This window comes from Oncorhynchus gorbuscha, linkage group LG03 (genome assembly GCF_021184085.1).
Source record: "Oncorhynchus gorbuscha isolate QuinsamMale2020 ecotype Even-year linkage group LG03, OgorEven_v1.0, whole genome shotgun sequence".
NCBI classification, from domain to species: Eukaryota; Metazoa; Chordata; class Actinopteri; order Salmoniformes; family Salmonidae; genus Oncorhynchus; species Oncorhynchus gorbuscha.
The window spans coordinates 82,883,896-82,910,938 of NC_060175.1; the positions used below are offsets into that span (position 1 = coordinate 82,883,896).

Consider the following 27,043-nt stretch of genomic DNA (forward strand, 5'->3'; position numbering starts at 1 on the left):
TGGAATATGATAATGTGTGATATCCTACTCAGGATGGTCATAGCTGTATCAGAGGACTCATTCCTTAGCTTTGGCTTTGGAATGACAGTGCGTTTCATTGGATTAAATGGGATTTAATTAACAGCACATTGGAGTCCCTGTCTGTTGATATGAATGTTTTTAAACCGTCCCCCAGGCTTTCTGTTCTGTCACACATCCTAATAAATGAATTGTGTGTCACTAAACAGTGTCATAGAAATTAATGTGGAGAGCCTGATTGCTGATGCAATCACTTCCCCTTTTATTGTGATGAATGACTAGATGTCCAGCCCTTGACTTGCGTTCCTCTGTAATGTTGTTAAGATGTTTAATGGGTTGGTTTGAGGAAGGCTCATCTTTGCTGGCTGCTTAATTGTCTGCTCTTCTTTCTGTTTTAAAAATGTCTGTCTGAGTGTCTGTCTGGCCATTGTCTCCAATACTACCCACAATACCATGTGCATAAAACATGAGCTTTATTATACTTCCCTTTCCTATTCACTTTGCATAATATCATCCCTGGCAGTCTTGAGATTGAATACATTGAATAGAAATGAAATATGATAATTGTACTACCTTATTCATGATGACCTAACTAACTGCTGTCTATCCTGCCTCCCCAGATGGGAACACTACAGTCAAACAGTCTTCCAACAGTCTCCTACCTCAGGTATGACCTGCACCTCCTCTCATCCCTCCATCTCATCCCTCCCCTCATCCCTCCATCTCTCCCCTCATCCCACCATGGCTGCCATGCTGCCTGTCATCTGACTCACCTGTGCTCTGGAACGCTGTGTGATTAATAAGATGTTATTTACCTCTAGTAGCTACATATCAGGGCACCAGGTAGCCTAGCAGTTGGAGCATTGGGCCAGTAACAGAAAAGCCATTAATAGGACAAATCTGCCGATGTGCCCTTGAGCAAGGCACTTAACCCTAATTGATAATGTGGCTGTGACCCCACACTCTAAGGGTGTCTCAGGGAGAGTAGGATATGCAAAAAACACATTTTCAATGATCTTTTCTCCTGTGTGACACACCGCTTACACAGAGAAAGACATGGACAAAGACCTAAATAAAAGTCCCTGGGCTCCTCCACGTTCTGCTTTGACATGAAATCGAACCATGGCGTCTGACCTTTTCCCCTAAACATGTATTTTTCCACCATGGTACTGCTCCATCCTGCGAGGATGAATATCTTACATACAGGTACTTCATCAGGAAATATGTCTACCTGACTGAGGTCCTCGTGACAGTCTGTGTCTCTGTTTAATAGCCAAGGGGAGAGTTACAGCCTCTCCCCTCACTCCTCTCCTCCCTCTCTCTGCCTCGCTTTCCTTTCCATCCCTTTTAATTCCCCTTCTCCTATCCCCGTCTCATCGAATGTAACTGGAGGGCCCTATAAAGCTGTCTTTTCTATTTATTATCCTATCATATCTATTTATACTGCCTTTTTATTATACAGTTAGCTGCCACAGGGTTTTATTTGCGTTGCTCTCCCCCCTCCTCCCATAACCTCATCTCAAATCTGTTTTTCCCCCTGGGGTTCTTATTTGGAGCAACTGTACCTTTGCTGCCTCGTTTTTTTCCCCAACGAGTCTCTGTGTGGCTGACTGGCTCGCTGGCTGAATGGCTTGTGTCCTCTGTGTTCTAATCAGCAGCCAGCCATCTGAGGCTATCATCTATATTAGGAATGCTGATGCACGGCAACGTGGAAGCAATCACTGGGACGCTTTCTTAATTTAATATCGTAGTGTGGGGCTAATTCGGGCTGTGCTAATCGTCTGCTATGCTGTGATGGTGGTTTTAGTTGGGATTGACAGCTGTTAGTGTGCTCATCTCTCCCCTGGTCTCCTCCAGCAGCAGAAGCCCACTGCCCCTAGTGACCTCAGACCACCAGGCGAAACGGACAACACTCTGAAGCTCCCCGGACCTTCTGTGGTTGGGCCTGGACGGACGGGACTCCGCTCCACTGGCGGTGAGTTCCACTCTCTACATGCTCTACCTTCTGTGGTTGGGCCTGGACGGACGGGACTCCGCTCCACTGGCGGTGAGTTCCACCCTCTACATGCTCTACCTTCTGTGGTTGGGCCTGGACGGACGGGACTCCGCTCCACTGGCGGTGAGTTCCACTCTCTACATGCTCTACCTTCTGTGGTTGGGCCTGGACGGACGGGACTCCGCTCCACTGACGGTGAGTTCCACCCTCTACATGCTCTACCTTCTGTGGTTGGGCCTGGACGGATGGGACTCCGCTCCACTGGCGGTGAGTTCCACCCTCTACATGCTCTACCTTCTGTGGTTGGGCCTGGACGGACGGGACTCCGCTCCACTGACGGTGAGTTCCACCCTCTACATGCTCTACCTTCTGTGGTTGGGCCTGGAAGGACGGGACTCCTCTCCACTGACAGTGAGTTCCACCCTCTACATGCTCTACCTTCTGTGGTTGGGCCTGGACGGACGGGACTCCGCTCCACTGGCGGTGAGTTCCACCCTCTACATGCTCTACCTTCTGTGGTTGGGCCTGGACGGATGGGACTCCGCTCCACTGGCGGTGAGTTCCACCCTCTACATGCTCTACCTTCTGGATGGCAGTCCCAGGTGGGAGAGATGTGCTTGTTTCTAAGCTCCACATTGACCATAGATGCAGTAAAGGGCAATGTTCCGTCTAAGCTGCGCGTGTGCGTGGGCACACAGCTCCCACGGGACTGACAAGCAGAAGAAATATCAGCCTGCAGAGAAGCACGAGATTTAACTTCACTTAACTTTCTAATTTTCCCCTTTAGTTAACACTGTCAACGTGTCCCTCTATTGTGGGAATTGCCAATATAAGCCAACTTCAATGCAACAAACTGAAACAAAACGGACTATGCAAGACTTAGTATGCAAAACTAACTATGGAAGAGACTTTCTTGTAGGCACCGGAGTAGGATTCTATTGCATTGACAGGCAAGACTCAGCCCATACTATACAGACCAGTGCGGCTTAACCAGTCAGAGCTGCAGTATACCTATATGCAAATAGACCATTGCCATATATGGATCTGTGCCATTCCTTTGAACTGGACTGTGTTTACACCATAAGTGGTGGTGAGTAGATGTTTGTTTTGAGATCAAAGCGAGAGCTGCTTGTAGCCACGTGTGAACATTTGTTCATATTCTTTGCTAGTAAGTGAGTTTTTAGCCTAGTTATATCACACCAATGGGGGAGTTGTTGCTTCCTACAAGACCACAAAACATGTCATTTCTAGCCATCTTTGAAAAGTGAGTCCGGTAAAGAGCATTTATTTTTCAGTCTTAAAGGGGCAGTGTTGTATTTTGAGGCGAGCTCGAACAAGCTAAGTAGCCAATAGGCAGAGGGTAACAATTTGTCTGATTCTCTGTAATAATGGTATCGTAATAATAATGAACTTTATTTTGTAAAGTGTTTTCTTGTCTGAATGACAAGTGGATAAACAGCTTAATGTCAAACCCTGCATAAGCCTCAAGGAATGTAGGCCTACATTAAATACCACACATTGGCTGCTACTGTAGGCTGAATGATAGAACAGCTATTTCCATGTTAAAATGTTATGGGATACATTTTCTCCATTGTTTTTGATAGTGGGCGGCTATGATAGGCCTACGTTATGATCAAATAGCCACAGTAGCCTACTGTTATAACTGTAACTCAAAGCAGGTACAGCCTAAGTGTTCACAGTAGACGTGCGCCAGAAGTTGCACAGAATTTTCACAATGTTCAAGTTTGCGCTCAGCAGACCTGAAATTTTCTCAGTGCCGGAAAAAAATGGAAATGCCATGGAAACGTGTGGAGAAAAGATGCCATTGGGGAAAGATCCCGATTGTCCTCATTGCCCCCAGGCAAAATAATCCTACATTTAGGCTGTTGTTTATATGTGTATTTCACACTATGTTGAGGTAAAAATTGGAGGATAATGCTGTATGGATGTCAACCCTAATACATGTTCATGTTATTTTCACAAATCAACTGCATTACATTTAGAAACGACTTTGACTGCCACGATTTCGCTAGGCTATCAGTTTACACGAACACAAGTTACCATTTAGCAGTCACTTCTTCTAAACCTGAAAAGGGACCACTTCTAAATCTTATGCAGCGAAAACACATTGTGGGCCTGTTACAAAAATCATGATGGATTTGACAAGCATCCTTATTGTTAGATCAGATTTGTTACATGTGCTCCAATCCAACATCCTTCTATCCCCATGGTCCCAGATGTCTCACTGCTATACTCTAGTTACAGCTACTGGGTCACGAGCAGCTCTGTGCTCTTCTCTGACTCCGAGGAGCCAAAGGAGACAGGACATTTGCTTGAGAAACACGCCAGACTTGGCCGAACAACTCGCGCATGTCGCTATAACTGTAATGGAAGAAATGCATTAGCATCTGACTGCGGAGTGAGATTGCTAGGGTTGGATTAGTGCTGCCTGGGAGTGTATGATTGGCATTCCAGAGGCCCAGCAGCTTTGGGCCTGGATTAGGCTTGTTTAGATCAGGCTGAATTGACATTCTCTGCCAAGCGAGCTGAAGAAAACTAATCTGGTTTGTTATATGGAACAGAATTCTTGGTCAGATTTGACCATACACTGTATTATTATCTAAGAACCTCCAGCCTACTTACACTACTAGAAATGCAACGTTGTACACTTTATGCATTGGTTGGAGATTGGACAACCTTTATCTTATCCTCTTCCATCTTGCTGTCTAGTTCTTTGTTTATCTTGCTGCGTTTGCCCGTTCTCTCATACGAACACCATAGCAGGCTCATGCATATCCAAACAGGGCATAATCATGCAAACACAGACACATAGCGACACATAGCTAAGCATGCTGTGTCTGTGATAGATGTGTGCTGTTTGGGGACTGTGTCTGATAGATGTGTGCTGTTTGGGGACTGTGTCTGTGATAGAGATGTGTGCTGTTTGGGGACTGTGTCTGTGATAGAGATGTGTGCTGTTTGGGGACTGTGTCTGTGATAGAGATGTGTGCTGTTTGGGGACTGTGTCTGTGATAGAGATGTGTGCTGTTTGGGGACTGTGTCTGTGATAGAGATGTGTGCTGTTTGGGGACTGTGTATGATAGAGATGTGTGCTGTTTGGGGACTGTGTCTATGATAGAGATGTGTGCTGTTTGGGGAGTGTGTCTGATAGAGATGTGTGCTGTTTGGGGACTGTGTCTGTGATAGAGATGTGTGCTGTTTGGGGACTGTCTCTGTGATAGAGATGTGTGCTGTTTGGGGACTGTGTCTGTGATAGAGATGTGTGCTGTTTGGGGACTGTGTCTGTGATAGAGATGTGTGCTGTTTGGGGACTGTGTCTGTGATAGAGATGTGTGCTGTTTGGGGACTGTGTCTGTGATAGAGATGTGTGCTGTTTGGGGACTGTGTCTGTGATATAGATGTGTGCTGTTTGGGGACTGTGTCTGTGATAGAGATGTGTGCTGTTCGGGGACTCTAATATAAACAGGTATGCCCAGTCCCTCTCCATTACCATCTGAAAGCAGCTGCCTCTCAGGGAATGGGATTAGGGCCCTGCTCACACTCCCTGCTACTCTTAACCCCCGCCCCTTCACATCTCTCCCCCATTGAGGCTGTGTGTGTGATGAGACATGCCTTGTCAGCAGCAGCATCGAGCAGGCAGAGCACCTGTCACACATACACACACTGCCTTCCTCTGAAGGAAGGAATCACAGAGGATGCCCAACAGATTCCACATGCCTCCTGTTTCACAGGCATCTAACATCACAGTGCCCTACTCTCACACACAGTCAATTGGGTGTAGAAGAGATTTCACATACTGAAAAGTGATAAAGTTGTCTGCCATAGACATAATATCTTATGACTATCAGGTTATGTGGCCTTGGCCAGAGTGAACTCACACAGGAGAGGCTAGCATCACTAGATAGATGATAGCCTGCTAAATTCTCAGTGCATATCTGTTTGCTAGCTTGACTGTAGTGAGAACCACAGCTGTGTTTAGTGGTTTCTGCCTGCTGTGGGACCTGTGGAGAGTGGAGCACACTGCCCATCCTGGCCTTGCACTTATAGTGAATGACTCGAATTGGGATGTTCTCGAGCACCCAAACAGACTAATCAATGTATGTCAGTTTAACATCAACAATGTCCATTATATTCTCAGTTTCTATCACATATACACAGGTTCCCCACTAACGTATAACGTCAATTAAGATTGAGGTCAGAATCTCAATAGTTTTGCGCCTGTAGTTTTAAATGTCATTCTAACACATGACATACAGAGCTAAAAATGCTCTCCACTCTGAGTACAGAAAAGCAATTTCCCCAGGGGCTGTATAAATAAATACATACTGTCTCTCTGTGACATCAATGCAACAGTAACTGTAGAATTAACATGACATCACTGCTCACAAGGCCACCAAATGACACACACACACACACACACACACACACACACACACACACACACACACACACACACACACACACACACACACACACACACACACACACACACACACACACACACACACACACACACACACACACACACACACACACACACACACACACACACACACACATGTTCTCTCACCAGTGACCTCATCCCGCCATAAAAGCAGTGTAAATATCCATATGTCTCTCATTGGGTTACTGAGTATCTCAATGTTTCCAGCCCCGGTCGGACCGTTGGATCATGGGTGTTGTAATCTGGGTCCTGTTGGTTGAACACACTAGGGGATTGTTGAAGGGAGCCATAGTGATTCGCTCACTCTCCAGCTGCCAAGGACAGGGTGGGTGTTTGGCTGTGGTTTCTCCATATGTTTATACACACACACACACACGCACATATCTTTCCAAATTGAGTAGTAGGCAGCTGAGCGTAGATGGGCACAGGGCGTTGGTACTGGGAAAAGGGCGTTGGTACTGGGCACAGGACGTTGGTACTGGGCACAGGACGTTGGTACTGGGCACAGGGTGTTGGTACTGGGCACAGGGTGTTGGTACTGGGCACAGGGTGTTGGTACTGGGCACAGGGCGTTGGTACTGGGCACAGGGCGTTGGTACTCTGCCTCACTGTAAACTGCCTGTAAGCTAAACAGTGCATAGAGCAAAGTGTACCAGCTCCTAGTTGAACTGTGAGCTGACATACAGGGTGGAGTAACTATTACTATTTCACCTGGACAGATATTCATCTCTAACTGAGCTCTTTTTAGAGTTGAATGTATTGTTTTGAGAGCTGTTTGAATGACTGAATGGTATTCGAAACACTATGTCCTGTTGAGAGAGAGCTTCATTAGAATGCTTGGAGTAACTGCAGTCTTTTTGTAGCTGTCTGTTTCTCTGAAGGACAAACTAAAACACACCGAAGGGGCCACTGCCCCGCTGTGACGTCACTGACACTGTCCCAGTTTCCCTGTCACCAAACACCACGACCCTCTCACCGGAATTGGCAATGAGGACACACACACAGGGCAGCACGACACAACAGCCCCCCTACCCAATTTCCAACACACACACGCACACACACACATTAACCATGTGTCAGAAGCCTGATTATCAGGATGGTGGCTGAGAGTCAGACAGAGTGGATGGAGTGATCCCAGAGTTACAATCCCAGAGATGCAGACAGCGGCTAGTGAGTTGGGACAGGCAGGCAAAGAGCTCACACAGCTACAGCTCTACGTAGCTTTGGTTTACACAGCTCCGGCTCAGGGAGAAGTACAAGAAGGGAGGGACAGAGGGGGAGCTTGACAGGCAGAAGGGGAACAGAGGCACAACCTGGCTCAACTCTCATCCGGTGGTCGATTTGATGGTGGAAAAACAGGCTTGGGTGTCAGTGTCTCCTTTTGAGGGGGAGAGAAAGAGGGCCTGTTGTTGTGAGGGGAAAATCGTATTGCTTTCAACTGGATTGGCTGTACAGGATCTGTAAGCAGGGATTGTTTTCATGCTATAGCTCGAAGCAGAAGAAGTAAGTTCCTGTTTGTTCGTGTGTGTGTGTGTGTGTGTGTGTGTGTGTGTTTGTTCGTGTGTGTGTGTGTGTGTGTGTGTGTGTGTGTGTGTGTGTGTGTGTGTGTGTGTGTGTGTGTGTGTGTGTGTGTGTGTGTGTGTGTGTGTGTGTGTGTGTGTGTGTGTGTGTCCGTGTGTGTGTGTGTCCGTGTGTGTGTGTGTCCGTGTGTGTGTGTGTCCGTGTGTGTGTGTGTCCGTGTGTGTGTCCGTGCGTGTGTGTGTGTGCGCACAGATTCTGCAGAATGCTTGTTGTCTTGCTACCATCCGGTTTCTTCCTTTGCTGATTTCCTGTGAGGATTCCTCAGTGCTGTATAATTTCTGTGGAACTTGACCTCAAACAGGGGCTGCTGCTGATTATCTCAAAGGGAGTGAGACACACACAGAGACAGGCAGGGATGGAGGAGTGGGAAAAAACGGGCAGAGCATTGAGTAATATAACAAACCTCCAAACATCCAGAGAGATGGTTGCAAGCTGGGATTGGAATTATCTGTCTTCCAGTGCTTCGGACAGCATTCTGTAGGTCCGTCTCTCCTTATCTCTCATGCTCAAACAATCACAGATCTGTTTCTGGGGCTGTGGGGACGTTGTTATTAGTCCTGATAGATATCTACCTTCAGTCTCAGTCCAGCCTCCTGCCTGCCTTGACTCACTACTCCTTACTCATTTCTCCCTGCTCTTTATTTCCCCTCCTAACTCTCCTGGTCTCATCTCTACAGATAACTCCCTGCTCTTTAGTCTCCCTTCCTAACTCTCCTGGTCTCATCTCTACAGATAACTCCCTGCTCTTTAGTCTCCCCTCCTAACTCTCCTGGTCTCCTCTCATCTCTACAGATAACTCCCTGCTCTTCAGTCTCCCCTCCTAACTCTCCTGGTCTCATCTCTACAGATAACTCCCTGCTCTTTAGTCTCCCCTCCTAACTCTCCTGGTCTCCTCTCATCTCTACAGACAACTCCCTGCTCTTTAGTCTCCCCTCCTAACTCTCCTGGTCTCCTCTCATCTCTACAGATAACTCCCTGCTCTTTAGTCTCCCCTCCTAACTCTCCTGGTCTCATCTCTACAGATAACTCCCTGCTCTTTAGTCTCCCCTCCTAACTCTCCTGGTCTCCTCTCATCTCTACAGATAACTCCCTGCTCTTTAGTCTCCCCTCCTAACTCTCCTGGTCTCATCTCTACAGATAACTCCCTGCTCTTTAGTCTTACCTCCTAACTCTCCTGGTCTCATCTCTACAGATAACTCCCTACTCGGCCAGGACCTAGTTGCAGTACCTGAAGTGTTCACAGGCCTCTTGCACGGCTCCTCGCCTGTCTTTGACTGTCAGGTGGAGCCCCTCAGCAGGCTGCCAGGTGGGGTACTGACACAGTCCAGCCAAGGCCAACAGCCGGCGCCAGCTCCAACGGTACCCACCAAAACAACAGAAGCTCCGCCTCTGCCTCCTCCAAACATCAACATGGCTTCCATCGTGACAGACTGTGACCCCAAAGCCATCTATGCCACAGTGTCTAAGGGGGTGCCCAGGGACAGAGACAGAGACAGGATGAGAGACTTTGGGTCTGGGGCTGTGCCTGCTGGCAGGATGCGTCCCCCTGGGGACCTGAAGCTGGCCCGCAGCCTCTCCAAATCGGACTCGGACCTGCTGGTATCGCCGCCTAGCGAGGAGGAGGGAGGGCTGGGCAGCCGGAGTGAGTCCGTCTCCAACTGCAGCGCAACCAAGAAGCGGCTGGAGAAGTCGCCCTCTTTCGCCTCTGAATGGGACGAGGTAAGACCCTTGCTTCACTGTTCTGTTGGACTTATGTCATAATATGGTGTTCTGTATTCATAGTTTATACACTCACCTGGGTGAGTTCTCAGGGATGACTTCCATACCATCACCATATAGTGTTACAGGTGAAAGGACACTACATGGTCACATTATAGCCCTCCTCATGGAGCTGTTGTCTAGTTATCGAGGGGTTAACCTGTAGAGTAGAATGACATCATGAAGCTGAGAGACTCGGGAACATTAGTGAGTGAGATCCACACACACCCCTCTCTTTAGCCACGTTTTCTCATTCACATCTGCCGTTCTTCTGCCCCTAAACTATGTATTAACCCTGCTGAAATAGAAGCCAAACCCGCTCTATCACTGCAGTGAGAAGATAATATTCAAAATTGTATATAGCCAGCCATTCAGAACGGAAATACCCTGTCTGAGGGGCCGATAACAAAGAATAAAGAGCCAGGGAGAGGAGATTAGAAGTGACGAAAAGATGGGGCTAAAAAGTGAGGAGGATCTGAAAAAGTAACAGGATAGATAGGCCTAGACAAAGAGTTGGAAAGTGAGACGAGGAGAGCGGAGGAGAAGGTCATTGAGTTGCAGCTCTATCCTCCCTTCAGGACTGACCCCGCCTCCTCAGGTTGCCATGGTGTTACACTCCAACCTAATCTGGACTCCCCTGGAGATGGGCAACTGTTTTTAGGGTTGCCTTGAACACGCACACTTTTCATTCAGTATTCTAAAATAGAGCCATTTGGAATAAGTGTTATCCGCAGCATTGTGTACGCGTGTAACTGCACCATTATGGTATTTTGAGATGCAATCTGCATGGATTGTTAAATCCACTTTAAATCTTCCACTATTTACAGTGCCTTGCGAAAGTATTCGGCCCCCTTGAACTTTGCGACCTTTTGCCACATTTCAGGCTTCAAACATAAAGATATAAAACTACAAAGTATTAACTTAAAGGGGGCTGAATAATTTTGCACGCCCAATTTTTCAGTTTTTGATTTGTTAAAAAAGTTTGAAATATTCAATAAATGTCGTTCCACTTCATGATTGTGTCCCACTTGTTGTTGATTCTTCACAAAAAATACAGTTTTATATCTTTATGTTTGAAGCCTGAAATGTGGCAAAAGGTCGCAAAGTTTAAGGGGGCCGAATACTTTCGCAAGGCACTGTTACATCCTTTGTCTGTGAACTGGCAGTGTAATGACTCCACATGACTCGATTCCCCTATTATGTCTGTGGCAGAATCAGCCATGATGCATTTGTGATGCCGAGCAGAGGGAGTCAGCCAGGGGCTCAAGTAACGGGCTCTCCACAGTGACCAGATCGCGTTGCTCTGCGGTCAGTCGGTGTAACTTTACACAACCCTATACCAACAAGCACTGGGAGCCGTGATAACGGGAAAGTTGGGGGTCGATATCCTGGTTTCTCGTCTCTGTGATTAGCATGCAGGTGGCCAGAGCAGAGCCTGCCTGTGTGCCCGACCTTGTGTCCTACACAGAAGTATGCTTTTAGATGACCCCTCTCCCTGACCTCTCCAAGAGGGGTGGTGGAGCAGGAGAGAATTGTATTTTTGTTCCATCAGCCAAAATAATTGATAATCAACCCAGAGTAGAACCTTTTGTGCCCCACCTTCACCTCAGCTGAGAGGAATGACAACAAGAGCTAGGCTATAGCTGTATCCAAGTTAGCACTTTATTCCCTATATAGTGTAATACTTTTGACCAAGGCTCTGTATAGGCCTAGGGAACAGGGTGTCATTTCAGACACACAGCTCAGACTCAGCCCCAGTAGTATAGTTGTGATGACAGCTGTAGAGAGGAAGTGGATGGACAGTCTAGTCTGTGTGTGTGACACGCACCACCACTCAGGGAGCTGAACCACAGATCATTATCTCAATAGCCTGTTTATTTGAGCCATTGATGCCTCTCCTCAACACACTTAGTTATTTTATCTACAGAAGGCTATTACATTCAATGCAAAGGGAATGTATTTAATTATATACAATTTATTGGCAAGGGAAATATATTGCTGAAGCAAGTGGAATAGATAATAAACAATCAAATTAACAGTGAAAAGTTTTAAAATAATAGACATTTCAAATGTTATATTATTGTCTATGTGCAGGGTTGTAACAATGTGCAAATAGTTGAAGTACGAAAGGGAATAAAAATACCACTCTGTGGTATTCCACCTGTGGTATTCCATCTGTGGTATTCCATCTGTGGTATTCCATCTGTGGTATTCCATCTGTGGTATTGCATCTGTGGCATCCCATCTGTCGTATTCCATCTGTCGTATTCCATCTAATAGATATGGGAGTAGATAATAGATAAGTCAAAGCTTTCCTTGATTTTGTGGTATTCTGACACTGTGTACTCTTTGTTTAGGGTCAAATAGCATTCCAGTTTGCTTTGTTTTTTGTTTAGTTCTTTCCAATATATCTTTTAGTTTTCTCATGATTTGGTTGGGTCTAATTGTGTTGCTGTCCTGGGGCTCTGTGGGGTGTGTTTGTTTGTGAACAGAGCCCCAGGACCAGCTTGCTGAGGGAACTCTTCTCCAGGTTCATCTGATCTTCTAGGTGATTGTCTTTTCTGGATTTTGATAATTAGCTGGTATCGTCCCAATTCTGCTCTGCATTCATTATTTGGTGTTTTATATTGTACACAGAGAATGTTTTTCCAGAATTCCACATGCAGAGACTCAGTTTGGTGTTTGTCCCATTTGGTGAATTCTTGGTTGTTGAGCGGTCTCCAGACCTCACAATTGTCGAGGGCAATGGGTTCTATAACTTATTCTATAAGTATTTTGTTTTGCCAGATCCTAATTGGATTGTTGGATTTTATGTTCCTTTTGATGGCATAGGCCCTTCTTGCCTTGTCTCTCAGATTGTTCACAGCTTTGTGGAGGTTACCTGTGGTGCTGATGTTTAGGCCAATAGTTTTGTGAGTTTTGTGTTCTCTAGGGCAACGGGTGTTTAGGTGGAATTTGTATTTGTTGTCCTGGCAACTGGACCTTTTTTGGAACACCATTCATTTTGTCTTACTGAGATTCACTGTCAGTGCCCAGATCGGACAGAATCTTTGGAGAAGATCAACGTGCTAATCTAGGCCCTCCTTGTTTGGAGATGAAAGCAACAGATCTTCAGCTAACAGTAGACATTTGACCTCAGATTCTAGTTTGGATGAGGCTGGGTGCCTGCAGACTGTTCTAGTGCCCTTGCCAATTTGTTGATATATACTGTATGTTGAAGAGGCTGCGGCTCAAGCTGCATTCCTGTCTCACTCCACGACACTGAGCAATGAAATATGCATTTTATTTGTATACATGGATTTAAGGTTTTTCTTCAGCACCACTTTCCATCAATGTATATAGCAGATCCTTATTTCAAATAGAGTCAAAAGCTTTTTTGAAATCAACAAAGCATGAGAAGACTGTGTTTGTTTGTTAATTAGGGTGTGCAGGGTGAAATATGTGGTCTGCAATACAGAAATGTGTTAAAGTCAATTTGACATTTAAGTATAGCCAATTGGAATTTGTGGTCTGTATATTTTAGTTCAATTTGGATACCATCAACTAGGGATACACCAATATTACATTTTTGGCCGATACCCATAACCCATATTTAAAATTTGAGCAGCCTTTTAAGCATTCTAGTACAGTTAAATAGTTGAAAAACACACACACACTACACATCCTGACCGAAAACTTATTTTGTTGGCATTTACATATGTCCCCAGTAAAACATAATAAAAACCTATTTCTTTCACTTATTTGCTGTGCTGTTTCATTGTTAATTTGTTCAGTCTCAAACAGGATAAACCCTGTTTTCTTGTCTGCATCGAAGTAGCGGTCCTTGTACCTAGCATCGAATGGTGGCGACACAGTTGAGGCTCAGAGAGAATGCCACCAAATCGCTTGTTCACAGTCTCTAGTAGAGTACATTTCCAAGTTAACTCAACGGTCTGTGTTGACATTTTTGTTGAGCAGGCGTTTCAATGACATGACAGGGTATCACGTCTGCTGCAGACGCAGTTGAGCTTATTCCTCCAGTCAGTTGTTCGAATGGAGCTGGGAGTGTTTATGTTTACAAGTTTCAAACATGTTCTCAAATGCCATTGAAATAGCTGCAGCGTTATGAGAGAACCAGCACATTCTTGAGCATGCAATGCGGCTTTCCTCAGTACAAAATCCTCGTCGACCCACTGTGCTGTCAGACTAATAATGCTCATGGGGTTGACATCACTGGTCCAAATGTCATGAAGCTAATAGCAGTGACTCCCATAGCAAGTAACGTTAGCTCATGGAGTTTCAAAAATACTGTGTAACTCCGGTAGGGCAACATCTGAAAAACAGCGCCTACTTGGTAGTGTGTGCCGGTGCTCGACCAGTCGGCAAAAGCCAACATCACCCACGACAGAGAACGGTTGATTGTCAAGGGCAATGAATGCTATTATCTTGGCTTTAATGGATTTTGCCTTTGAGTTGTCTCCCTGTAATTTTATTACTCTTTCAAATGATTTGAGTTGCTCGATTTGTTAACTGCTCGATCCACATGATCCACATGGCAGACATTGTGGGCTAGGTTAGGAATGCTGTGTTGCACGTGTAACGCTATATTTTTTTGCCAATGTTGCCATTTTTAGCTCAAATCGGCTGATTCCGATATGCTTACCGATATATTGTGAAATCCCTACTATCAACACCACAGCCCTTTTTGGGTTGGAGGCTTTGTATTTCGTCCTGTAGTTCTTTCAATGTAATTGGAAGAACTACCAGTCTATAACACTCTGACAGTGGGAGAGAGAGGAAGGGAAGATTGTTTCACTTTTGTACCGAGACTCCAGTCATAACTTTCTGTTTGTACAACTGTAAGACATATTAAATGTATTCATTCACCAGTTAAATGACTTTCATGGTCAAATGTTGTGAACTTCATGAATACGTCTGTGTCGCAGCTGTCGTCAAGGGCATTCACCTTCTAAATAGATGCAGTTCATTAGAAGTTGCACAGAATTAACTTTCTCCCGTTACTTCAAAGTGCTCTGTCATTCCAGTCCCCTCCTGCAGGCACAGTGTTAGTATTATCAGTGTGGTTCTTTCCGTCCCAAGTGGGTAATGGGGTCACCAGACTGGAACAGCTTGCCATCTTGAATCTTTAGTTCCCCTGCTGAAACGTTCAGCAATATGAGGATACTTTATACCCCCCTGATGATACTGTAGCTACTGGGACTAGCCTACATTATGAGTGACACAGGAGCCAGATCCGACTCTGTACACTGTAATCACCCACAGCTTGATTGAACACCTCACCTTATGAAGTCCTGGAGCAGGAAGATGGGATTCGGCCTTTCCTAGAGGCTGCCTGTGGATTAAGTCATGATGCAGTTGTGTGGCGATAGGAAGAGGAGATGCCACAACCCAGCAGCTCCCTACTGATCAGAGCAGCACCAGCTATAGTCCTGCAGATGATATTTCCTGGTCGGCTCATCCTTATTATACAGTCTATGTCTATTCTATGGCTATTCTACAGTTAGATATTTAGATCTGATTTGACTGAGCTTAATAAGAATGTCACGTTGCCAATCACAACAAAAAGGTAAGGCAATGATGTCATGTAAACTGAACATTTTGTGTAAATTGAAATCTCGTTACACTGCTCTCCTTAAATGTCCGTCAATGAGAATAGCCTCAATGGATCGTGTTGCGTAATGTAGGAGTTGAACCTAAGCAGCAAAGGAAAGAAGAGGGTTATATAATATCCACTTGGAGTGTTCCCTTGCCTGTGGCAGGATCTAGTCACAGAGCAGCTAAAGATCCTGGGACTAAACACCTCCCTCTGCAACTGGATCCTGGACTTTCTGATGGGCCTCCCCAGGTGGTGAGGGTAGGTAGCAACACATCTGCCACGCTGATCCTCAACACTGGAGCCCCTCAGGGGTGAGTGCTCAGTCCCTCCTGTACTCCCTGTTCACCCACGACTGCATGGCCAGACACGACTCCAACACCATCATTAAGTTTGCAGATGACAGTGGTCGGCCTGATCAGAAAAGGAAAAGGAGGACCTAGCACACCCCCATTCTCATTGACGGAGTTGTAGTAGAATAGGTCGAGAGCTTCAAGTTCCTTTCTGTCCACATCACCAACAACACACCAAGACAGTCGTGTAGAGGGCACGACAAAACCTATTCCCCCTCGGGAGACTGAACAGATTTGGCAAGAGTCCTCAGATCCTCAAAAGGTTCGGCAACTGCTCTGCCTCCGACCACAAGGCACTACAGAGGGCAAGCTGCCTGCCACCCAGAACCTCTACACCAGGCGTCAGAGGAAAGCCCAAAAAATTGTCAAAGACCCCAGCCACCCCAGTCGTAGACTGTTCTCTCTGCTACCGCATGGCAAGCTGTACCGGAGCACTTAGTCTAGGACCAAAAGGCTTCTCAACAGCTTTTACCCCCAAGCCATAAGACTCCTGAACATGTAATCAAATAGCTACCCGGACTATTTGCATTGTGTCCCGCCCATCTTAATCTTTTCTTTTTATTGGCAAGTCTGAGATGAGGCCTTTTCTTTGCAACTCTGCCTAGAAGGTCAGCATCCCGGAGTCTCCTCTTCACTGTTGACGTTGAAACTGGTGTTTTCTGGGTACTATTTAATGAAGCTGCCAGTTGAGGACTTGTGAGGCGTCTGTTTCTCAAACTAGATACTAAATGTACTTGTCCTCTTGCTCAGTTGTGCATCAGGGCCTCCAGCTCCTCTTTCTACTCTGAGTAGAGCCAGTTTGCGCTGTTCAATGGGCAATTTCTTTAGCCTTAATTTCTCAGAACAAGAATAGACTGACGAGTTTCAGAAGAAAGTGCTTTGTTTCTGGCCATTTTGAGCCTGTAATCGAACCCACAAATGCTGACGCTCCAGATAATCAACTAGTCTAAAGAAGGCCAGTTGTATTGCTTCTTTATTCAGAACAACAGTTTTCAGCTGTAATAACATAATTGCAAAAGCGTTTTCTGATGATCAATTAGCCTTTTAAAATGATCAACTTGGATTAGCTAACACAACGTGCCATTGGAACACAGGAGTGATGGTTGCTGATAATGGGCCTCTGTACGCCTATGTAGATATTCCATTAAAAATCAGTTGTTTCCAGCTACAATAGTCATTTACAACATTAACAATGTCTACACTGTATTTCTGATCAATGAACAAAAAAAGTGCTTTTCTTTCAAAAACAAATACATTTCTAAGTGACCCCAAGCTTTTGAACGGTAGAGAACATGTACATATTACCTCAATTAGCCCAACTAACCGGTGCCCCTGCACATTGACTCTGTACCGGTACCACCTGTATATAGCCTCACTACTGTTATTTTCACTGTTATTTTCCTGTTTTTTAATTTGTATTTCTTTACTTATCTACTGTTTACCTAATAGCTATTTTTTACTTTAAAATTGCACTGTTGGTTAGGGCTTGTAAGTATCCATTTCACTGTAAGGTCTACCTACACCTTGTATTCGGCGCACGTGACAAATAAGCTTTGATTTGATTTGAGATGGAGTTGTGTTCCTGTGTGACAGAATCTAAGTTGGTACGAGGAGACCTTCTGTTGTGTTCATTTACGTACTGCAACCTCTTGAGTGCCCTGACCTGTTTTGAGTACTTGTACCTCCTATGAGTAGTGGCAATATTGCTTCATATTTGAACATTTAAAAGACCATCTCTTTTTTTTCTTCACACACCTTTCATGTAAAGGTTTGACGGTTACCAGAGATCTCAGTTCCTATAACGCCCATTATTGCCGCCTTGTCTGTATTCACAGGCTCCCTGTCGCTCTCTCTGTCACCCCCTCAGCCTGAAGGTTGTCAGCTGGTCAGGTAGGATCACTTATTGCGGTGTAGCAGACCGGAGAGTTGACAGTTTGCTCAACAACCTAGCAGAGGTGAATGCTAATGCAGAAACCCTGAGCTGCGGTGTTCAAGATAACAGCCAAACGTTGCCTTTCAACGCATCACTTGGATTAGCATGTAGCCTGTCCGTGATGCGTATGTGTGTGTAAGAGGGAGTAGGGTATGCAAGTTCTTTCCTTTGGCAAGAAAAAGTTCATTTTCAGATTCTTTTTTATGTCCTCGTTTTCATGACATTTCTATTTCTTCTTTTTTTTATCTATTGAATAGGTAATAGGGCTGTAATGCTCAGTCACCCAGGAGGGGTTGCCCTGGGTTACATTATACCTAACTCATCACCCATTGGACAGTTTTCTTAAAGGTCTAATGCGGGCATTTTTATCTCAACATCAAATAATTTCTGGGTAAGATTTAAATACCTTACTGTGATTGTTTTCAATTAAAATGGCCCAAAATAAACAAATAGCTTCTTAGCAAAGAGCAATTTCTCAAGATGAAACTATGTTCTCGCACTGTTTTCAAGAAAACCTCAAGTACTCGGTCTGCACCATTGATGGAATGTTCAACAAATGAAAGCAATATTAAGCGAAAGTATGTTTTCTAACTTTCCCCATCCTTTGTTTTAGTTATTTAGAAGCCTGCGAATATCCTCTGTAAATAGGTCAGTTTTTAAAGTGTAGCCCTTCTCTATTTTCTCTATCCCTCTCTTAGCTGTCTCTCCCTCCCTACTGTTGCTGTGAGGAGCAGCCAGCCTGGCTGCGGGCGGCCATCTTGCTGGTCACGGCTGGCTGCTCTGGAACACTCTACTGAGCTGTGTGACAGCGTGTGGACGAGGGGGTCCCAGGGCACCAAAAAAAGCTATTTCATTGTGTGCCTGGGTCTGCTAACTCCTCCTTTTCTCACACCCTCTCCTCTTTACACACACAGCCTGCCTTTACAGACGAGGAGATGTTACTTGCATGAGGTCTTGGCCTGCGCTTCTGCATTTAAGTGTGTGTGTTATGGTGTGTGTGTTTTAAAGCCCATGCTAATGCAGGTTTGTCTCAGTCTTAGGATCATACTGAACATGACAATCCAGGGGATACATTGTTTGGGCCAGTTAGAGTAGACCCACAGATGGGAGGGGATAGAGAGAGAAGAAAGAGAGCGGGAGAGCGACACATAGACAGAGACTGAGAAGAAAGGATAGTCATCTAACAGCCCATTTCACTTTTGCTTCGTTTCTTGTCCTGCTCCCCACGGATCCCATGGCCACTATGAAGCCAGCTTTTGTGAGTATATTGATTCTCTTTACACAGTGTCTTTCAATTTTCCATTAATAGAAATTATGTTGTAGTCTACCTCTTTTTCTTTTAGATATTTTTTCAATAATATTGTAACGTTTTCTTTTCCATCTTATTAACTAAGCCAAGGATGTTTTCCTACTTTAGCCAACCTCATTGATCAAGACTTCTGCCTAATCTTCTGTGGCATTTTAAACTCCACGGGCTGTTTTTTTGAGAGTATATCAATGTTGCTATTATTGTTTTTCTGTATCTGTTAGCACTCTGTTTGTTTGGAGAGGGTTAAGCTATTTTCCCAGATTCTCCCTCTGAGAGAGGAGATGGCCTGAGACTCTGTAGAAATAAGAGTTAAATCCCCATGCTGTGGGTTAGGACCTGCTGCTGGGAGCAAACCAAACTCTGTGTCATCTCCTGGGGTGACCAACGGAGGGTCACTCTGGGGCAGTTGGTGGAGGCAATCAGTGGAGGCTATTGATTGTGCTGTGTACCAGTGTCAGTGTAGATCCCATGGCACCTGTTCAGAGTGTGTTGTGTTAGTGTTTAGGCCCTCTGAATGGCCTCTCCAGGCCCTGCTCTCGGAGCCAGCTTGCTAATGTGAGGCTCGGCTCCTAGATCTGGGCACGCTTTCCATTTAGAAGACCTTTATTTTACCTCCAACACACTCTGCCAGTTGGCCCTGGGTCTCGGTGCCTAAGGGTTCTCTCTGTCTTTGTCTCTCTCTCTCTCTCTATCACTCTCACTCCATTTCCATCTCGCTCCCTCTTTCTGAATTTTTTATCTCCAACACTCTGACCCCAACCCCACCTGGTAGCTAACTCACTCCCTCCTCAGCTGTTGATCTTTAACACCCCCCCCTGACCTCCGACCTCTTCTCATCCTATCAGGTTGATGGTGCCCATAGACACTAGAGAGCCCCTCTCACAATGGATGTGTCTCTAGGACCTATATATGGATTAAAAACTTTTCTCTTGTCTCAGCTCTGTGTTTGGTTATGAGTATCTATCCCAGTGAGAAGCTTCCTTGGCTGTGTATGTAGGCCTATAGGCCGTACCTTGAGGAACCACCAGGCCGTTATATCCTCTGCTCAGATCTGGATGTATTTACTTAGTCTCACAGTATATTAGACCTGTCTGTCACAGCCAGCCAACTGCACCCTTGAAAGCTGATTCTTATGTTGGATGAAGGGTGCCAAAATATCAAGGTTGAATGGTGCTAGCACCGTGTAGTGTGTGTGCGTAATGTGTGTGTGTTGGTTGCATATGTGTGTCTGTTTGTGTCGGAGCACAGCTTGGTGTGTGTATACAGCTGTGTGATGTACATTAATCAATCATTTCTTCCTATTGGCACCTTTCGGGTCCCATATACTCGGAGGAGGTGTATTCAGGGTATTGTCCTGAATCACAGGTTGGTAGACCATTACAGAGAGGTACAGGGTTTGGCAGTCAGGTTCTAGAGGGGGAGATAGAATCCAGACATCTCCTCCATGAAAGAATGTAGCATAACATTACTCTAGCAGTTTCCCCTGAGAGCCACAGCTCCTAGCTAGATTACCAGACAGCAGCGTATAGCACAGCCACTCAGACAGACAGAGGATGCTGGCTGGGCTGTATTGTCCAAAACTGCTCATTACTGGGAACTGATGACACTCAAGGGTTTTATTCTGCAGGCAAACAGAGAGCCTATAGATCTGAATGAAGCCACAGTCCTGTCATCTTTATCTGGGCAGGCCACACTTAGAGCTTTGTGTAACCACTTTACAGGAGACCTAGCATTCCTCCACAGAGTGATAATTGTCCCAACTCATCAATCTCTCCGTTTAATTGCAACATCAGGTGTGGAAAGGAAGCAATGCAATGACATTTATGGACACTAGAGTGAGCGAAATTGTATTTTACATAAGCTATAAATAGATATTTAGAAAATAATGTCCTTATCCTGTGAGAATACCAGTATTAAGGAAGGTATCCTTATGGACCTTTTTGTCTTTTATTCAGCATGATATATGGTTCTGACATCCATTGTTCTCATAGTTATTTTATTTCTTTCTCATTCCCAACGCTCCTCCTCCCCGAGAGAGCTCTACATAATAAACCTGTCCTGTTTGAAAATAAACATGCCTGCTCACGAGTGTCTAACACACATTCGGAAAGTATTCAGACCCCTTGACTTTTTCCAAATGTTACAGCCTTATTCTAAAATGGATGAAATTAAAAACAATCCTCGGCAGTCTAAACACAATACCCCATAATGACAAAGCGAAAACAGGTTTTTAGAAAACATAAATACCTTATTTACATAAGTATTCAGACCCCTTGCTATGAGACTCGAAATTGAGATCAGGTGCAACCTGTTTTCATTGATCATCCTTGAGACGTTTCTACAACTTGATTAGAGTCCACCTTTGGTAAATTCAATTGATTGGACATGATTTGGAAAGGCACACCTGTCTATATAAGATCCCACAGTTGACAGTGCATGTCAGATCCAAAACCAACCCTAATGCTCCGAGACAGGATTCTTTCTAGGCACAGATCTGGGGAAGGGTACCAAAACATTTCTGAAGAACACAGTGGCCTCCATCATTCTTAAATGTAACAAGTTTGAAACCACCTAGACTCTTCCAAGAGCTTTCCGACCGGCCAAACTGAGCAATCGGGGGAGAAGGGTCTTGGTCAGGGAGGTGACCAAGAACCCGATGGTCATTCTGACAGAGCTCCAGAGTTCCACCTGTGGAGATGGGAGAACCTTCCAGAAGGACAACCATTTCTGCAGCACTCCACCAATCAGGCCTTCATGGTAGAGTGGCCAGATGGAAGCCACTCTTCAGTAAAAGGCACATGACAGCCAGCTTGGAGTTTGCCAAAAGGCACCTAAAGACTCTTAGACCATGAGAAACAAGATTCTCTGGTCTGATGAAACCAAGATTGAACTCTTTGTCCTGAATGCTACTAAGTGTCACATCTGGAGTAAATCTGGCACCATCCCTACGGTGAAGCATGGTGGTGGCAGCATCATGCTGTAGGGATGTTTTTCAGTGGAAGGGACTTGGAGACTAGTCAATATCGAGGCAAAGATGAACAGAGCAAAGTACAGAGAGATCCTTGATGAAAACCTGCTCCACAGCGCTCAGCAGGACAACGACCATAAGCACATAGCCAAGACCATGCATGAGTGGCTTTGGGACAAGTCTGAATCTCCTTGAGTGGCACAGCCAGAGTCCGGGCTTGAACCCGATCGAACATCTCTGGAGAGACATGAAAATAGCTGTGCAGCAATGCTCCCCATCCAACCTGACAGAGCTTGAGAGGATCTGCAGAGAAGAATGGGAGACACTCCCCAAATATAGGTGTGCCAAGTGTGTAGCGTCATACCCAAGAAGACTCAAGGCTGTAATCGTTCCCAAAGGCACTTCAACTGAATTCTTATATAAATGTGATATTTCTGTTTTCCTACAAACCTGTTTTTGCTTTGTCATTATGCGGTATTGTGTGAAGATTGAGCGTAAAAAACAAACAATTTAATACATTTTAGAATAAGACTGTTACGTAACAAAATGTGGAAAAAGTCAAGGGGTCTAAATACTTTTCATAGGCACTGTACATGGCCTATCTATCTATAATGGGGGAGGGATCTGTCATTCCATGGCGTTTTCATTGTAAAGAGAACAGTGCCAGTGCCATGGAGGGGACTAGTTAATGAGGAGAGAGGGGCAGAGCGAATAGAGTGGGATCAAAAAGTGGAGTGAATCCCCCTATTCCACAGATGGTTCAGGCTAAACCCTCTTGTCCCCTTTCTTTTGAGCATGTGCCTCATCCTTAGTGAGCACACAGAGAGGAGAGTCAGTATGGAGGCTGCCAGTTAAGGCCGATATGGAGAACCAGCAGATGGTGATGGGAAAGGTAGTTTAGTCCCATCTGTTTCAAATTAGGCTACCTGAATGAGTCAGCCAGCGTGCCAGCCAGCTTGTCGCTTGCTGTCATGGTCCCATTTGCAACCTGCCGCATGTTTTTACAGGTTAAAATGAGTTTATGCTTGTTATGCTATGTTCATTTCTGTTGGTGAGCAAGTTTCAAGTCATTGTCACATGCACAAGTACAGTGAAATGCCTTTCTTACAAGCATTTTCCCAACAATGCGGTAATCAATATCAGTAGTACTATAAAGTAGAACAAAAACACGAGAAAGAAAAACACAAGAAGTAAGTAAGCTATATACAGGAACAGTTCCAGGGTCAGTGCCAGTAAGCTACAGTACCAGTCAAAAGTTTGGACACACCTATCATTCCAGGATTTGTCTTTATTTTTTATATTTTCTACATTGTATAATAATAGTGAAGACATCAAAACTATGAAATAACACATATGTACTCATGTAGTAACCAAAAAGTGTAACCAAATAAAAATATATACAAATATATTTGAGATTCTTCAAAATAGCCACCCTTTTCCTTGATGACAGTTTTGCCCACTCTTGGCATTCTCTCAACCAGCTTCATGAGGTACAGTAGTTACCTGGAAAACATTTAAATTAATAGGTGTGCTTTGTTAAAACATCTTAGGGCTGCAATCCCGTTAACGGGATCGATATGACAACAGCCAGTGAAAGTGCAGGGCGCCAAATTCAAAACAACAGAAATCTCATAATTAACATTCCTCAAACATACATGTATCTTATACCGTTTTAAAGGTAATCTTGTTGTTAATCCCACCACAGTGTTCAATTTCAAATAGGATTTACAGCAAAAGCACCACAAACGATTATGTTAGGTCACCACCAAGCCACAGAAAAATACAGCCTTTTTTCCAGCCAAAGATAGGAGTCACAAAAGGCACAAATAGAGATAAAAATGTATCACTAACCTTTGATGATCTTCATCAGATGACACTCATAGGACTTCATGTTACACAATACATGTATGTTTTGTTTGATAAAGTTCATATTTATATAAAAAAAATCAGTTTACATTGGCGCGTTACGTTCACTAGTTCCAAAAACATCCAGTGATTTTGCATAGCCACATCAATTTGACAGAAATACTCATCATAAATGTTGATGAAAATACAAGTGTTACACATGGAATTATTGATATACCTCTCCTTAATGCAACCGCTGTGTCAGATTTCAAAAAACTTTACGGAAAAAGCAAACCATACAATAATCCGAGAACGGCGCTCAGAAAAAAAAGATTTATCCGCCATGTTGGAGTCATCAGAAATAACATTATAAATATTCCCTTACCTTTGATGATCTTCATCAAAATGCATTCCCAGGAATCCTAGTTCCACAATAAATGTTTGATTTGTTCGATAATGTCCATTATTTATGTCCAAGTAGCTACTTTTGTTAGGGCGTTTAGTACACAAATCCAAACGCTCGTGCAGGTCCAGCCGAACGTCGGACGAAAACTTCTAAAAGTTATATTACACGACTTAGAAACATTTCAAACTAAGTATAGAATCAATCTTTAGGATGTTTTTATCATAAAACTTCAATAACGTTCCACTAGGATCATTCCATTGTCTGTAGAAAAGCCATGGAACGCAGGTCGCTCTCATGTGAAATGCGCATGACCAGGACATGGCTCTCTGCCAGACCACTGACTCAGAGATCTCATCCGGCCCCACATCACAGTAGAAGCCTTATTCAAGTTTTTAAACACGGCTGACATCTAGTGGAAGCACTAGGAAGTGCAACATAGCCCTATCGAATACACAGTGGGATATTGGTTGAGTTCAAAAACTACAAACCTCAGATTTCCCACTTCCTGTTTGGATTTTTTCTCAGGTTTTTGCCTGCCATATGAGTTATGTTATACTCACAGACATCATTCAAACAGTTTTAGAAACTTCAGAGTTTTCTATCCAAATGTACTAATAATATGCATATATTAGCAACTGGGACTGAGGAGCAGGCCGTTTACTCTGGGCACCTTATTCATCCAAGCTACTCAATACTGCCCCTGCAGCCATGAGAAGTTTATAGTTCATTTGTGGAATTTCTGTCCTTCTTAATGCATTTGAGTCAATCAGTTGTGTTGTGACAAGGTAGGGGTGGTATACAGAAGATTGCCCTATTTGGCAAATGACCAAGTCCGTATTATGGCAAGAACAGCTCAAATAAGCAAAGAGAAATGACCAGTCCATCATTGCTTTAAGACATGGTCAGTCAATCTGGAAAATGTCAAGAACTTTGAACGTTTCTTCAAGTGCAGTCGCAAAAACCATTCAGGCGCTATGATGAAACTGGCTCTCATGAGGACCGCCACAGGAAAGGAAGACCCAGATTTACTTCTGCTTCAGAGGACAAGTTCATTAGAGTTTTCAGCCTTGGAAATTGCAGCCCAAATAAATACTTCAGAGTTAAAGTAACAGACGCATTTCAACGTCAACTGTTCAGAGGAGACTGTGTGAATGAGGCCTTCATGGTCAAATTGCTGCAAATAAACCACTACTAAAGGACACCAATAATAAGAAGAGACTTGCTTTGGCCAAGACACATGAGCAATGTACATTAAACCGGTCTGATCAGTCCAAATTTTTGGTTCCAACCGCTGTGTCTTTGTGAAACAGATGATCTCCGCATGTGTGGTTCCCACCATGAAGCATGGAGGAGGAGGTGTGATGGTGTTGGGGTGCTTTGCTGGTGACACTGTCAGTGATTTATTTAGAATTCAAAATGTATTTAGAATTTAAGAACACTACTCAAGAACACTTAACCAGCATGGCTACCACAGCATTCTGCAGTGAATGCAGAATTGCACTTAGTGGGACTATCATTTGTTTTTCAACAGAACAATGACCCAACACACCTGCAGGCTGTGTAAGGGCTATTTGACTAAGAAGGAGAGTAATGAAGTGCGGCATCAGATGACCTAGCCACCACCCGACCTCAACCGAAATGAGATGGTTTGTTATGAGTTTGACTGCAGAATGAAGGAAAAGAAGCCAACAACTGCTCAACATATTTGGGAACTCCTTCAAGACTGTTGGAAAAACATTCCAGGTGAAGCTGGTTGAGATAATTCCACAAATTTAACTTTTAACAAGGCACACCTTGTTAAATTAATTGAAATTAATTGAAATGCATTCCAGGTAACCACCTCTTGAAGCTGGTTGAGAGAAGGCCAAGAGTGTGCAAAGCTGTCATCAAGGCAAAGGGTGGCTACTTTCAAGAATCTTAAATATATGACTCGTACTGTATATACAGGATCAGTTCCAGTATCCGTTCCAATACAATATTTGCAATGTGCAGGGATACTGGAGTGATAGAGGTAGATATGTATAGGGGTAAGTTGATTATGCATCAGGATGTATGATAAACAGAGTAGCAGCAGTGTATATGATAATTGTGTGTGAGTGCGTGTGTGTAGAGTCCTGTGAGCGTGCATAGTGTCAGTGAAAAATGTTAATAGAAGGGTCAAGGAGATTTCCGGGCCTACCTTCAGCTCCAGTATTGTTCTAAATGGAAGAAAAAACATGAAACAGTTTGACACCTGGAGAGTAAAACCCTCAGTAAAAAGAGAGCTATCTCTGATGGTACTGCATGGAGAGGTGTGTGGGTGTTTCTAATAGAGCTGTGTCCTGAAAGTGGAGTAATACGCGCACACACACACGCACTACCACACACTTCAGCTCTTTAAATGATCAGCCGAATGGCTGCATGATGCTGGTTCATAGTTTGCAGCGTCAAAAACTGTAATTCTGCAATGATCTAATATGCATTAACATCTGGGCATCGCTTATCAACAAAGTATTCTCACAATTGCAGTTTGTTTCTTGATGCAGGATGTTCTCCTTTCCAATGAGGATGTTTGTCATGGCCATATAGAACTTTGTTTTATGTTTTCCATTTTGAATGTTCTTCAAATGTAGGAAGTCAGGTTTGGTCTCTCACATTTTACTCTGCTGGGCCAAAAAATGAGAATGTGGAAATGAAAACCAAACAACAACCTGACTCTCTCCCAGCAGATGCCTCCCACACTACCTCCTCGGAGATCTCAGTCCTCTGAAAGTGTAAGAGAGCACGTCCTTCATATATCTCCGTTGGTGGTTTTTTTGGTCCTGTGGTACTCTTCTCT

At 44.4% G+C, this 27,043-nt stretch overlaps 1 protein-coding gene across 12 annotated transcripts in view; it reads left to right on the forward strand.

Annotated features, from left to right (window-relative positions):
- LOC124032052 (ankyrin repeat and SAM domain-containing protein 1A-like) overlaps positions 1-27,043 on the forward strand; it is a 113,239-nt gene that overhangs the window by 49,323 nt on the left and 36,873 nt on the right. For 4 of the 12 annotated variants that reach the window (XM_046344071.1, XM_046344072.1, XM_046344068.1 and 1 more), the window contains 4 exons: positions 639-685; positions 1,876-1,993; positions 9,253-9,779; positions 26,931-26,978. In XM_046344071.1, coding sequence (XP_046200027.1) covers positions 639-685; positions 1,876-1,993; positions 9,253-9,779; positions 26,931-26,978 — 740 coding nt within the window. Of the gene's footprint in view, positions 1-638; positions 686-1,875; positions 1,994-2,407; positions 2,498-7,787; positions 7,983-9,252; positions 9,780-18,622; positions 18,956-26,930; positions 26,979-27,043 lie in introns of those variants that run through there. The other 8 variants (XM_046344073.1, XM_046344080.1, XM_046344069.1 and 5 more) reach the window with 7 other exon arrangements.